The 14,215-nt window shown below is 37.9% G+C and overlaps 1 protein-coding gene across 2 annotated transcripts in view; it reads left to right on the top strand.

Moving 5' to 3' along the window:
* The window catches only part of CYFIP1 (cytoplasmic FMR1 interacting protein 1), a 78,922-nt gene that overhangs the window by 27,784 nt on the left and 36,923 nt on the right, over nt 1-14,215 (top strand). Inside the window, exons 9-21 of one of the 2 annotated variants that reach the window (XM_082059050.1) lie at nt 679-783; nt 961-1,049; nt 2,292-2,409; nt 3,081-3,203; nt 5,750-5,875; nt 6,160-6,326; nt 7,730-7,877; nt 9,769-9,922; nt 11,138-11,294; nt 11,871-11,967; nt 12,322-12,398; nt 12,493-12,601; nt 13,174-13,293. In XM_082059050.1, coding sequence (XP_081915176.1) covers nt 679-783; nt 961-1,049; nt 2,292-2,409; nt 3,081-3,203; nt 5,750-5,875; nt 6,160-6,326; nt 7,730-7,877; nt 9,769-9,922; nt 11,138-11,294; nt 11,871-11,967; nt 12,322-12,398; nt 12,493-12,601; nt 13,174-13,293 — 1,590 coding nt within the window. Of the gene's footprint in view, nt 1-678; nt 784-957; nt 1,050-2,291; nt 2,410-3,080; nt 3,204-5,749; nt 5,876-6,159; nt 6,327-7,729; nt 7,878-9,768; nt 9,923-11,137; nt 11,295-11,870; nt 11,968-12,321; nt 12,399-12,492; nt 12,602-13,173; nt 13,294-14,215 lie in introns of both variants that reach the window. The other variant, XM_082059049.1, reaches the window with a different exon arrangement.

The raw sequence follows: 14,215 nt of genomic DNA, 5'->3' as shown, positions 1-14,215 counted from the left end.
TTGGGACCAAATGGAAGCATCCTGAAAGAATACATAAACTCTAGAACATTTGCGTTCTGCCTGCAGGGGTGTCCAACATGTCTTTACTATTTAGGCCTTTTGTTCGGTAAATTTGCGCTTAGAACACATTAAGTGGCTGTTGCTCCACTCCCGCTATTGTAAATACTGAAGTATAACTTTATGTTAATGAATAACTTGGACAAAATGTAATTAGGTGGAGGTTTTTTTGGCTTTGAGCTCTTGTGTGTCTAATTCAGAGATATGCTGAAAGCTATAAAAAGCAATTGCTCAGAGATGTTAGATATAAAATTCTGTTACAGATTTGTTTGCACATACAGAATTTTAAGAAAACGGAAGTGGGAAAAAAAGAGTCTTAAAATAGCCAAACTCTAGTTTCAGTGAGATTTTTTTTTTTTGTATGCTAAACCTTTATACAAACAAGTCGCATCTTTTAAAGGTAACTAGTCAGGCTAATGTTAATGTAAAAACTTCTAAAAAATACTACAGAAATGTATGTATTTGAAAATGTATTCTGTTTGAAGGAGGCTGGGTGTTTCAGCACTGCATTTTTAAAATATTACTTTTTTTTTTTTTTAATGATATGAAGAACAGTCTTACTGCAGGAAGTTTTTACCTCTGAAGTCCTTTTGTGGAGAGGTTTACTTTTTTCTTTTGCAGGTTATGGGCTTTGGATTGTACCTGATGGATGGAAGTGTCAGTAACATCTATAAGCTGGATGCAAAGAAAAGGATAAATTTAGCCAAAATAGACAAATTCTTTAAGGTTGGTTAAGATGTGATCTTAATACATGTTTTTAAAGGTAATTCCCCATGCATTTTAAATATAATTAAGTAGAATAAAAATCACTTTGGACTATAATATGGGTAAATAATATTTATCTTTCACTAAGATCTGTGTTTAATAATTCATCTAATCTGATTTATTCCCTGTGTACAGCAGTTGCAGGTTGTCCCACTGTTTGGTGACATGCAGATTGAACTTGCAAGATACATTAAGACCAGTGCCCATTACGAGGAAAATAAATCCAGGTAAGGCGGAGAAGGAAACAAAGAGGGGAGCTTCTGGGCTGGCGAAAGTCCAACCATTGGAATATATTTTCATAATCATCCGTTAGCCCGTGGGTCTGTGGTAATTAACTTTAATAGGGTTTTCACTCCGGTCTACTTTTTGGTGTGGGTGTTTCACTATTAATGTACTTCGTGTAATAGATACAAATAGAGAAAAGAGTTGTTTAAAGACCATTCTATGCTGCTGAGCTCATTCTTGGATCTGTGACATTTCTTATCACCTGGGTTGGAGGAAATGAATTTTATCTTACACTAATTTAATTTTTATTTTTTCTTTTAAATATGAAACTTTCTTTAAAAGAAATGAAGGATTTTACTAAGCAAGGTGAGCAGTAGTAGTGCATGGGTAAATAGGCATGTGTATATTGTATATGAAGCAGCAACTTAGCTTGTCCACCCCTCCTTTTGTTTTTTTATTTGGCTAGGTGTGCAGCATAGCAAGGTGGCTGGAAAATGCAGCCAGTTTTTGCATAAATGGGTTATGGTTATTGCTTTGTTTTAGTAAACATTTCCATGCTCCTCCAAGACCTTCCCTCCATGCAGTTACATGAATTTAGAATGTAGTGCTTTGCATTTTAATTCCTGCAGAAAAAAATCACATAACCTGCATGTAGTTGCTGAGAGAAAATCAACAGCACTGGGCCTACTGAGCTACTAAAAATACGAGACTACTTAACATGACGTTCTTGGTAGCATGTCTTTTGTGTCCCTCTTGATAACATGTGGATACTATTTAGTAATGCCATTTTTTTATAGTTGGGAGCATACTGTAGTGGACTCTTCACAGTTAAGCAAGAATAACAAAAAACAATCTGAAGGTAGCTAGATGTATCTTGGAGCCTATACCTATACTTCTGCCTTGCTTTTCAATACTTTTCGGTCCTGTACCTAAGTGTATGCTCCTGAAGAGAGATGCTGGTTTGTATTTCATAGCAGCAGCCTTCAAAAAAAACACAGAAAATGAAAAAAGAAATTAATACTTGAAGAAGTGCTGTTTGAACTCAGAAGGGCAATCCATCACTAATGGATTGTTCAGGGTCAGAGGTAGAGGTGTGAGGAAAGGCCTCAAACAGAGGACAAAGAAGTTGGGTTTTTGTTTTTTTGTTTTTATTAAGTCGCATATCGTGGTTCTTTCTTTGCAATATCAGTTGTACTGTTTATTGCCTACACTGATATAGGTGTTTTTTTTGTTGTCTGAAACAGATGGACGTGCACGTCTTCCAGCAGCAGTCCCCAGTACAATATATGTGAGCAGATGATCCAAATCAGAGAAGACCATATGCGTTTCATATCAGAACTGGCTCGTTACAGCAACAGTGAGGTGTGTGGGATTAGAGCTATTCGTGCAAATTTTACATCACTGATTAACAGTTTTCGTTAAACAGCTGAAGAGCAAGTAAACCTTATCTAGGTGAATGACATTGCTTGATCACCTGAATCAAGAAAAGCTGTCTGCTGGGCTAGTACCCAAGTCTCTGTGTGACATTAACACTATGCAAATCTACAATAATAATGATGCATCATACAGACTGCAGTATTCTTCCACTTATATCTATCTGTCTATCTAGTATATATATCCTAGATCTTTTGACACATTTCATTTGGAATAGGCCATCTAGCCCTTACTCCAAATGGGTGCTCATAGCAGTTTAAATTACACTTAAGAGAGTAGCTTTTTTTTTTTTTAAATATGCATGTGTACGTACATGTATATGCATATAGAACCTATAACATATATATAATGAGTGTCTTGAATTCATCTGCAACAATATTTTGGTGATTAGGAATACTGGTGCTTTCCATTTGACCAAAATCTGTGAATTTTAACTCTGTAAGTCTCTGGAAGAGAAAACTGATATTAATACAGGTGTCAGTACATGATGGTGTTTTAATGCTTAAAGAAGTGTATGTAGAAATTTAGCTATGGATGCTGGATACAGCATGTTCTGATGTGGATTTGGGTTTCTTTGTTGTTGTTTAATAATGGTCTAGGTAGTGACTGGGTCTGGTCGACAGGAAGCTCAAAAAACAGATGCAGAGTATCGGAAGCTCTTTGATCTCTCTCTCCAAGGCCTGCAGCTTCTCTCCCAGTGGAGTGCACACGTCATGGAAGTGGTATGTTATCTATGGAATAAAACCAGATGAAAAAGAGCCGGCTTGGTGAGGTCAGACAGGCTTTTCTTTAGTGGAATGAAAAACGTGTGTTGTATTTTGTTCCCTTAATTCCCCTCTTCCTTCACTCCTTTTCTCCTCCTCCTCCAAACCACAACCTCAGGGGAAGGCACATTAAGTTCTCAGGGTCCAGGTGTAATGCTGCTGCTTTGAAGATCCAGTAGCATGTACAGTATCATGCAGCACATTCAACCTGTTGTATTTAATGGATAGGTGATCACCTGTGAGCCTTGACCAGCTGTTTTTGTTACTCTTGATAACGTACATTTTGTAAACAAAGACTTTGTTATTTTCCTCTAAGCGTTGTTTAAAATTATATTCTGTTAGAAATATCCACACCAGAATGCAGTCACACAGGAGCTGATGGAACAGCTTCAACTGACTATGTTTAGACATCATCACTTACTAAATTTGAAGCATGTAAGACCTTACCCAAAGACACAAAAATGAATGGAAAGGCTCCTATTGGGTTTAGATTAGGCGTTTAGTCAAAAGGAACGTAAATGTGGGGAAAGGAAAATTTGAGAGGAGATGAGGAAGAGGAGATAAAGAACCTGCAGAATAATTTATCTGTATTTTAATAATTTATTTTAAAACCAGATGCCAGTTAGAAAAGCGACTGTGTTCTTTTTCCAATAAGAAACTGCAAACCACTTAAGGCAGAAATTGAAGAGGGGGATACAGGAGTCTTTTCTTGTGCTGCAGACTCTTAGATAAAAGCTGCACATCTTAACTGCACCCAAGCATGTTCTAGGAGGGATTGAAACAGATTATGTATGTATGAGAGAAGCCAGACTTGCTCCTCCTCTGCCTCTGATGTCTGAGGGAGCTTTGTGCCCCTCAGCACTACATGAATCCAGCATGGTCACAGTGGGCATAGCTAGAGACCCATATTCTTTCTCTTCTGTATTTTTAACTGCCTCTTCTAAAAGCCAGTAGATGAGTCATGTTTTTTTCCTGTATTATCCTATTCCTATTTAAATGAACTGTGTATTTTATGGTGAAAATCTTGTTCTTGCTTTCTCCTTCTTAAGAGAGGTTGCTGTCATCTATTTCTGGCCTCTGCAACTCCCAGATTTTATTTCTGTCATTTCAGCTTCCAGACACTTTATTTCTGTCATTGCAAATTACTATATTCAGGCCCCCTCTTCACAGTGACAATCTTCTTATTTTATTATCTCTTTGTAGAAAGTCTTTCATTCTTAGCTCTGTTTTTATCCTCCCAGTTCCAGAACAAACTTTCTCTGAGGACCACTGCAGGTTTTTTGCCTATTATCACTGCATTTCTTTATCTTTCTGATTTGTGTAGATTCCCTTAAGTACTTCTCATGTAAGTTCATGTTCAACTTCTCCCTGTCCTTCTACTGAGAATTTATTCTGATCTGGAGTATTCCATTTGTCCTCTGCATTCACTCAGTATCCATGAACCCCCTTACATGCATCATGTTCAGATAAAAATTTTCAGCATAAGTTAGATGTCCATCTAACTTAAGAAGTTTATGCTCCCCAAATACTTCATCTTTGTTTAGTAATTTCACCAGTGTCCTCTCTGTAGCACTTAGGTTGCAGGGTGTGATGCTATTTTTTGTGATAGGTAAACTGCTGCAAATATTAATCTACTATAGTAGGCAAATCTGTATTGTTCTACAATCGAACACTTATGCAAAGATAATATCAACCAGACCTTACTATTTGTTGAACTGAAATGGTGACAAAAATGGTATTTGAATGTGACTAGGATTTTTCATTAGCTGTACCCTGATGGATCAGCCTGACACTGCTCAGGAACATTTTGAGCTATGTTTGCAATGACTGAAAAGGCGGTATTTAAGAGAAATGCATACGGTGCAGATGATATTGTCACAGATGCTACAGCTATTCCCACACCTTTAAGCCTATTAAACAAGTAAACAAACAAAACCAAACCCAAACAACATACCAAAAACTCCCACAAAAACGAACAAACAAAAAACTCCAAACCAACCAACCAGCAACAAAAAAACACCAAAACCAAAACTCTGTAGTTTTCCAGTTGTCTTTTGAATTCTATATGTGAATGTTTGGCGAGGTTGGAAGCTCCTCTTTTTGTAGGTAGGTGTGATGGATTTTTTTTTTTTGTTATGCTTTGAGGTCTGTCTGTGTTTCTTGTGGTTGAAGTGGAGGAGACACTTTTGCCTACACTAGCGTTTATTCAGTAAAAAATACCCTAAAGTGCGTTACCTGTTGAGTGTGAATTGCGTTTTTTTTGAGGGAATACAGGATCACCGGCTTTTAAAAAAAATGTATTTGGCAAATTCTTGTTGGGCATTTCCACTAGATAGTATTTTCAGAATTTATGCAGTTTTTGAGAATAGTACCAAATATTATTTTTCAGATATTCTTGAAAGCACTGGAGTATTTCTTAAGACATGTTATTTGTGTCCAGCTATGTTTTGTGTGTCTCAGGCCTTTTTTTTCCCCCATCTTTTTTCTCCCTGTGTGAACTGCAGTATTCATGGAAGCTAGTGCACCCAACTGACAAATATTCTAATAAAGATTGTCCTGACAATGCAGAAGAGTATGAAAGAGCAACAAGATACAATTATACTAGTGAGGAGAAGTTTGCTTTGGTTGAGGTAAGAAAAATCTTTTTTACAGGGATTTTCCAAAGATTAATTCTACACAAAGGGGAACTTTCTCTATAAGCGTTTTCTATACACAGTGCAAAAAGACAGCATGCCCTGTGTTGACTCTGAAAGAGCATGTTTCCCTTCATTCATTCTGTAGGAGGAGCACAGGGAACTTGTTAGTTACCCTTTTGTAATTTTTTGTATTATTTGTATTTTAAAAAAGGACTTTTTGAACAATTACGCAAACAAAATGTGAAAAATACACTTTTTAAAATTTTTTTTTTTGGCAGGTGATTGCCATGATCAAAGGTCTTCAAGTGCTGATGGGAAGGATGGAAAGTGTTTTCAATCATGCCATTCGCCATACCATTTATGCAGCTCTTCAAGACTTTGCCCAGGTCACACTCAGAGAGCCGTTAAGACAAGCCATTAAAAAGAAGAAAAATGTCATTCAGAGGTAACAGTCTTGTTTTTATCTTCTTCTTTATTCTTTCCCCAGAAACTTACTAAATTTGGTCCAGAATTGCAGAGCTGTTAAATTTTGCCTCTTCAAGTCTGTACTCCCCTACTAGTCTGTCTGGTACTCAAAGTTAGCTTGCTTAAATATGTATTGGAAGTTGAAGAAGTCTGAAATCTGGAGTAAAAAATGAACAGCTGCCAGCATGGCTACAGTAAGAGTCCAAACTGTCTTGAGCCACTTAGAACTACCACATGAAGTCGCATTGCCTGTAGCTTATTTTTATTTTAAGGGAATATAAGTACTGTCATATTGAAAGCAAGACTGGCATTTTTATTTTGAAGAGAGGTGTTACGGTCCACCTTCCTTATGATTCCAATGTTTCTTTTCCTTGTGTCTCATGTTTACATCCCGCTCCATAGCCTTGTCTTTGCCCTCTTATAATCCTTGCCGCCTTATCGTCATCCTGCCTTCTTTCTCAGCTTCTGCTGCCTTTGGCTTATTAGCGTTACACTTCTTTTCCAAGTGCTCTGTCTGCTCACACTGATTGGTGGCATTTTCTGACCTTATTTTTTTGTCCCTCATTGTTTGCATTTAATCTTGACTTGTTTACCATTTGTTTACTTCCACATTTCATTGCGAAGTTCTTAAAGGTGGAAGTCTTTGGCTAATTAGGCTATTGCTAAATGCTCTGATTGCCACAAAAATATCATCATAAGCTAAAAAGAAACAAATTACTCCAGAGTACCAAGTTAACAGGGAGAGTCTTTTTGTCCCAGGGAATTTTATGAAATAGGGAACTATTACTTTCGTACATGCTTGAATCTGGGAGGACACATTTGCTTGTTCATTCAGCACGCCACAGGATATAGCAGGTTGTGTTTCTGACAAGAATCTGAAATCCAGATCAGTATTTGGAGTTAGAAGTATGAGGCTGCTTATAGAAATTCCAGCTGAGTTCTGGAGTTCTGCTGCAAACATGAATTCTACTGTTTCTTTTCATTTCAAGCCCAAATTAGTTTGGGCTCTTTAGTTTGGTTAATAATCTTCTTTGGTTTGATTGAATAATCTGGGTTTTGTGGTTTAGGAGAACAAAACGGCTTGATGCGCTTGCTAAGGATCTCAAGAGGTGAATGTTTCAGAAGTGACTTCTGTCACTGGTGAACCAGTTTCAGAGGTCAGCTTTCTTCTGGCAGAGGAGGGCTCTGGACTGTCCTTTTTGATAACCAGCACGAAGCAGTTTTTTCATGGATGTCGCATTCTTGAAGTTTGCAGTTTCTCTGAGCCCCCGAATGCTCTTGCAAAGCTTCTGTGCTTGTGGAAGAGTGCTTAAAAGAAAGTAAAACGTTCTCATCAGTGCACTTGGATGTGTGCTGGTCTGACGTAGCATGAATTGTGTTCAGTGTTTTGCAGGCCATCAGAAAGACAGTCTGTGACTGGGAAGCGGGTCATGAGCCGTTCAATGACCCAGCTCTAAGGGGGGAGAAGGACCCCAAAAGTGGTTTTGACATCAAAGTCCCAAGGCGTGCAGTGGGACCCTCCAGCACTCAGGTATTTTCCTGTCTGGTGGTTGTGATATCTGTCAACAATTATTGCATGAAATGTTTTCTCTCTGGCCTGAACTATTTAAAAGTTGCAGGTTGGTTTGTTTGGTTTTGGTTTTAATGCTAAAAATCTACTCTGATTAGATTTATATTTACAAAATCATACTTAATGAAAATCCTGTGTCTTGGTTGCTGTCACTTTCTATTTCAATGCATAATTTTTCCAAGTGTTCCATCTCCATAATTTGACTTACTGGGAAGAAATATTTTCTCATTGAGCTCCTAATGTTTTTTAAATTATATTTGTGAGCTGTTTGAATTATTTCTTGTCTGATTCACATCTCTGGTGTGGCTGGTGTTTTTCTTTTTAAATCAAATTATTCAATAGATGTCTGCTTAGTTTTAAAATATGTTTAAAATATAAATGATTGCCTATAAAATATAGGAGAGTATTTGACTCATGACAAGGTGCCTCCTACTCTTCAGTAATAGATGATAAAACTACTCCCTAATATCTATTTAAGCTGCTGCTGCTAAAACAAGAGGTACTTAAAGTGTGTTTTCTGTGGCAGTCATTGAAATCCCATACCTAGATGCTCCTTCTTGTTAACTCCATGTAATTATCTTTTTTTATTTTATTTATGAATTTGTTTGGAGAGCATATGGTCTGTTATTCATAGCTCATCTGAGAAAATGAGGTAATGAGCACTTTAGATAAAAAAATGAGGGCAACTGTGGTTTGTAAATGCTATATTTTAATACCTAAAAGGGGAAAAGAGCGTGTGTGGATAATAATCTTGGGTAATAAAAAGTTGCTTAAATTGTGCTAAAATGGATTTAATGAAGATTTTGGGTTGGGAATTGGAAAAAAATGTTTTGATTTCTAATTTTTTGGGGCAAGAAAATTTAATGTCACCACCGATGTGCTTCTCCTGTGCTCAGGGTGTTTAATGGCTTTGTTTCACCGGCTGCAACAAGCTGTTTAGAGGACATGGTTCTTTCTGCCTTTTTTCTGCTCTTGGGCTGTCGCACTTGTCTGTCTCGGCTGACAGGAGGAAGGGAGGTCAAATATGTCAATTTTAGATAGGTTTTTCTCAGTTTCATGCAGTTCTGAAGTGGCTGTGTATGAATTGGTAATACTTGGAAATCTTTTTGAAATCACTGAGGAGCTTATGGGTCTCTGAGCATCCTCTGAAACGATCGGGAGCTTTTCCCTTCACTTGAGGGAGCACCAGGCCGCAGTGATCATTCTGAAGGAAGAAACCTTTCTGTGTGCCCTCCTCCGCATGCTTACTGTGCTGCTTTTTTTGTTTTTTAACAAACTAACACATTTTCTCTGCTTCTGTTTCCCCTTCCTTATTTACCCGTGTGTTTTTATTAACGGATTCTCTCTCCCCTGCCTGCCCCTGTCTGTTGGTTTTTAGCTCTACATGGTTCGCACTATGACAGAGTCCTTGAACTCTGCCGAGCTGTTGAAGCAGCTCAAGTCCCTGGGACTGGAAAAGCTATTGCATGTGACACACAAGTTTCTGAGGCAGTCCTACACCTATCCGCCTCTTTTAAACTTTGGTGGTAAGACATTTCCTTCTTACTTTTTTTTTTTTTTTAATTTACTTTTGTGGTGATGTGAACTGTTCCACTGCAAATGGTCTGCTGCTGAGTGTCAGTGGAGGTCCCCTTGGCTTGGGCAGGCATTTGTGCTGGTGTGCAGGGTAGCATGGCATCTGCTCCTCTTGCCTAAAAGGCTTTTTTTACCCACACAGTGTCCATTTTCAATTTGAAGGGGAGCAGTCAATTACTGATAGTAATTCTCGAGTGTTGCTCAACTAATGTACCGTGTGTATTTTCCTTTTTCCCCTCCCCTCTTTCCACCACAATTGTTTCCTTTAATGATACAGCTTTACATGGTGAGAACTATGTTAGAGTCCCTCATTGCTGACAAAAGTGGTTCCAAGAAAACCTTGAGAAGTAGCCTTGAGGGGCCCACCATATTGGACATAGAAAAATTCCACCGCGAGTCTTTCTTCTACACTCATTTGATAAATTTCAGTGGTAAGATATGTAGATGATCAGTGTCCAGCTTAGCATGTCCTAACACCTCTAACACGACCTGGAAAATGTTTCCGATTGCCTAAGCCAACTTAACCTTTGGTTCATTTAACAAAAGCCTTGGCCTGTCCAAACTTTCTCTGAGACGTGATATTCAGTATTGTGGTGGGATTTTTATTTTGACTTGTTATACGTTTGTTTATAATGCATCAAATTTCATATTGTTACCTCCTTTTTCTATTTTTTTTAATGTACGTATTTATATAAACAAGGGATAGATGAGCCTAAACACACTGAAATTAAAAAAAAAAAAAAAGGAAGTAGTTTTTGTGGTTTGGGTTTCTTTGGTTGTTTTTTTTGTTTGTTTTAAGTACAGAGGAAACAAATTCTCTGTTGTGTTAAATTTGATGTCATTTCACTACTCTTACTATTCAGTTAATTGTAATCGGAAACATGCCGTCCTAAAGAATTCACCTACTGACATTGAATGTATCTAGTCTTTGTCATCACCATGCTGTGTTGTTTCTCATTTTTGTTTTGCTTCCGGACTCCTCAACCCTCAGAGAAGGGTTGATGTCAGTCATAGTGCTGCTGGGGAACAGCACTTCAGAAGGTTTTAATGTAAAAAGTCCATTCTTGTTTTGGTTCCCAAGCTTTCTACAATAGGAGGCTTGTGCCCAGTGTTTTTTTGAGAGCTGGGAAGCACACCTCTGCACGCTTGACAGCGGCCTTAGAAACCTTTTGTTTTAATCCCTCCTTCATGTGTCCGTCTGTCATTGCCTGCCCATCTAATCAACAGGAAATGGGGAGTGATTCAGTCCTCCAGAAAGAGAAGTGGTGCTGGTGGATCTGGTACAGTTTTGTCTGTTCCTGGTGCTTCCCACGTTCCATGTACGGCTTTCTCAGCCCCTAACTGAGAAATTAAGCTAGAAATACCCCTTTACTGGGGTACACAGTTTTTCTGTTTAACTGGTAGCCTGGTCCACTTCCATGCTTTTTTGTGCAATAAGGCACCACTTTGGGGACCAACGTGGAGTTCAGAACTCTATGAAAAAGTCATTTGTTTAACCTATTTGGCCTATGTAAAGCTCTAATGACTCAACATCTGCTTTTTGTTTGTTTGTTTGTTTGTTTCACATTGCATCATCAGAATCACACTTGTACTTTTCATAATGTATTTCTATAAGAAGTGTAATTCCTACTTATTTGTTCTGAAAGAAACCCTGCAGCAATGCTGTGATCTGTCCCAGCTGTGGTTCAGGGAATTCTTCTTAGAACTGACCATGGGCAGAAGAATCCAGTTTCCCATTGAGATGTCCATGCCTTGGATTCTGACGGACCATATTTTGGAGACCAAAGAGGCATCAATGATGGAGTAAGATCTATTTGTGCTCTTCAGTTGAATGATTATTCTTAATGATTGTCACTCCAGATTGTAATGTTACTGCTTTAATTCGTTTTAACAAGCAGTCACAAAGAAGGTATTCTAAACCTTCATACAATTTTCCTCTTATATTTGCTGACTTCCAGATTCTCAAAATTTTCTTTTTGAAGTGAATAATTGAAATAAAAAACCTTTCATATAAGTATCATTGCACCAGTCATATATGCTGTTCCCTGAGTGAGTTCTCCTTACTCCTCAGAGAGGTCAAATACAATGTACAGTGGTAAAAGCGTAGTTCCATTTTGATGGAAAACTACATCTAGAAAGCAAGTTTCGGGCTGCAAACTTACCTATACAAATTCTTCAACTAACAAAAGACCTCTAGAGGAGAAAGTGTGATTCTTTTTATATAAACTCAAACAAAAAAAAAAAAAAAAAGATCCTGTTTGCATTGAACCACATGCATGTTACAGTATTGACTGATATGCAGCATCCTGACTGAACCATCCTAAAGACTCATAATTTCTATAGACCTATAACTCTTTTATTTTTTTTTTTTTCATTCAGGTATGTTCTGTATTCTTTGGACCTTTATAATGACAGTGCTCACTATGCACTTACTAAATTTAAGAAGCAGTTCCTCTATGATGAGATTGAGGCAGAGGTAAAGTAACCTTACCTACTGGGGAAAAATTGTCCATACTTGCATGTGAAAATTATGCTGAAGGCCAAGACCTCCTATAAGAGATTCAGAACAATTGGAAATAATAAACAGACTGAGAAGAAAGACCAAAGAATGGGTAACTGTTTGGGTGAGATGTTGTGAGGAAACCTGTAGACCCCTGCAAAACACCTTACATTAATGCTGAAGAATCTCATCCTCTCTTGTACTGGGAATTTGGATGCATTAGCTTTCTTAATTATGTTTGATGATCAGTGGGAGGTCTTGGATAAGCTCCTCTCTTTAAATCTCAAGTCTCTTTAAATCCACTTTATTTTTTTTTTTTTCCCCTCCAAGGTAAACCTATGTTTTGACCAATTTGTCTACAAGCTGGCAGACCAAATATTTGCATACTACAAGGCAATGGCCGGCAGGTAGCTATTCCAGTAGTGAGCACTTTTATTCATGCTCTTCTGCTCTACTTTGCTTGTCTAATATACTTTAAGCATTTTCTTCCTTTCTTAATAGCCTGCTTCTGGATAAACGATTGCGTTCAGAATGCAAGAACCAAGGGGCGACCATTCAGCTGCTGCAGTCCAACCGCTATGAGACGCTGCTCAAACAAAGACACGTTCAGGTGAGTTAACTCATATTCTGTTCTATTCAAGTTGCTTGGCAATTTGGCAGTGGTGTCAATTTATGTAGGCATACAAAACTTTCTGTGCTTTATGTTCTGTCATCTAAGTGGCACAACTGGCATTTGAGAACAGCTTTTTGTCATATGAAGGAGCAAATTAAGAATAAAAAAACTTAAAAGATCCCGTTTTAATGCATATGCCTGTTGCAGTTAAGCTAACACAAGCCAAACAGGAATGTCACGTGTGGTAGTGTTGTCTTCCCAGTAATGTCATTCACCAGTTTTCAAGATGTTATCAGCACAATCTCATGGAAGCGTAGAATGCTGATACCAATACTTAGATCTAAATGCCACATGTGATTTTACTTCTTTTTGTGAGAATTGGGATGTAAATTGTAGTACCTCATTTGTTCATGAATTTGTAAATTTTGTTCATCTGCTTTGTTTCCGTGTGTCTGGAATGCAGATTCACCATGTGAGAGCCTGTTAATCTGTGGGGTCTCACAGTCCTCGTACAGCTTGTCTTGTAATTTGACTTTCAGTTCAAAACTTCATAGCAGTTTTTTCTTTAGCTTCTTGGTAGGTCAATAGACCTGAACCGACTGATCACTCAGCGAATTTCAGCAGCCATGTACAGGTCAATGGAACTGGCAATTGGCCGATTTGAAAGTGAGGATTTGACTTCCATTGTGGTGAGTGTTGTGTTTCAGTTTTGCCAGAGCATTAACACTGCAGTTGAGGTCTAGATGCTAGTCTCATTTTGGTTTTATTTATTTATTTATTTATTTGTTTTAATTTCTTTTATTTGCATTGGGAGTGAGAGACATCTAGCCTTTTTTTCCCCATTATAAATCTGTATTTGTTTGTTAAGGGCAGAAGCAAAAAAGTTTTCTCAGGTGTTTTCTCAGCAAGTAGTTGTACAGTCACTCCTGGAAGAAGAGGCTGAATGACTAACAGGCAGACTTGTTTTATCCTAAACCTCAATTAAACATATCTAAACAGGAAATAATTTAAGCAGTCTTATTAGAAGAATAACAAAACTTCTCCCTCTTATGTCTTGTTTTCATTTTTCTGTAAGTGTGAAATCATATGATGCTATGGTTGAAATGCGTCTAGTTTACAAAGTCTAGATTGACAAAACCTTTTACCTGAGAAGCAGCTAAGTCCTGCAGAAGGCATTCTTTTAGTCATCTGCAGCTACATCATAAATTATACTGACAAATCCTCTGTTGCCATTGTAGTATATTGTGGACTTTATTAATTCTGATGTGCTATGATTTTTTTCTCCTCGTGTCTTAACCTGCAGCTCTGTTCAAACAGTTCTTTGGCCTGACCTGAGGCAGAACTCTGAGAGTGTGTTGCCCTACATGGGACTGTACAAGTCCCAGTCCTCTTGAGACTGAGGATCTTGTTCTTTCCTTGCCCAGAAAAAAAAGAATCTGCTACAACCAAAGGTCGTGAGAGTAAGGTGTAAGCATCACCCATAGAGAAGGCAGATACTAGCAGCCATGAGGAAACAAGGAAAATGAGCATTCTTGCGATGAAAATTTCTGTTAATGCCCACTTCTTTCTGTGCTTATGGACAAATTGTAGACCAAAATAAAACAGCCTTGT

The sequence above is a fragment of the Streptopelia decaocto genome (genome assembly GCF_964273445.1).
Source record: "Streptopelia decaocto genome assembly, chromosome: 1".
NCBI classification, from domain to species: Eukaryota; Metazoa; Chordata; class Aves; order Columbiformes; family Columbidae; genus Streptopelia; species Streptopelia decaocto.
This window is presented reverse-complemented; position numbering and strand designations above follow the sequence as displayed.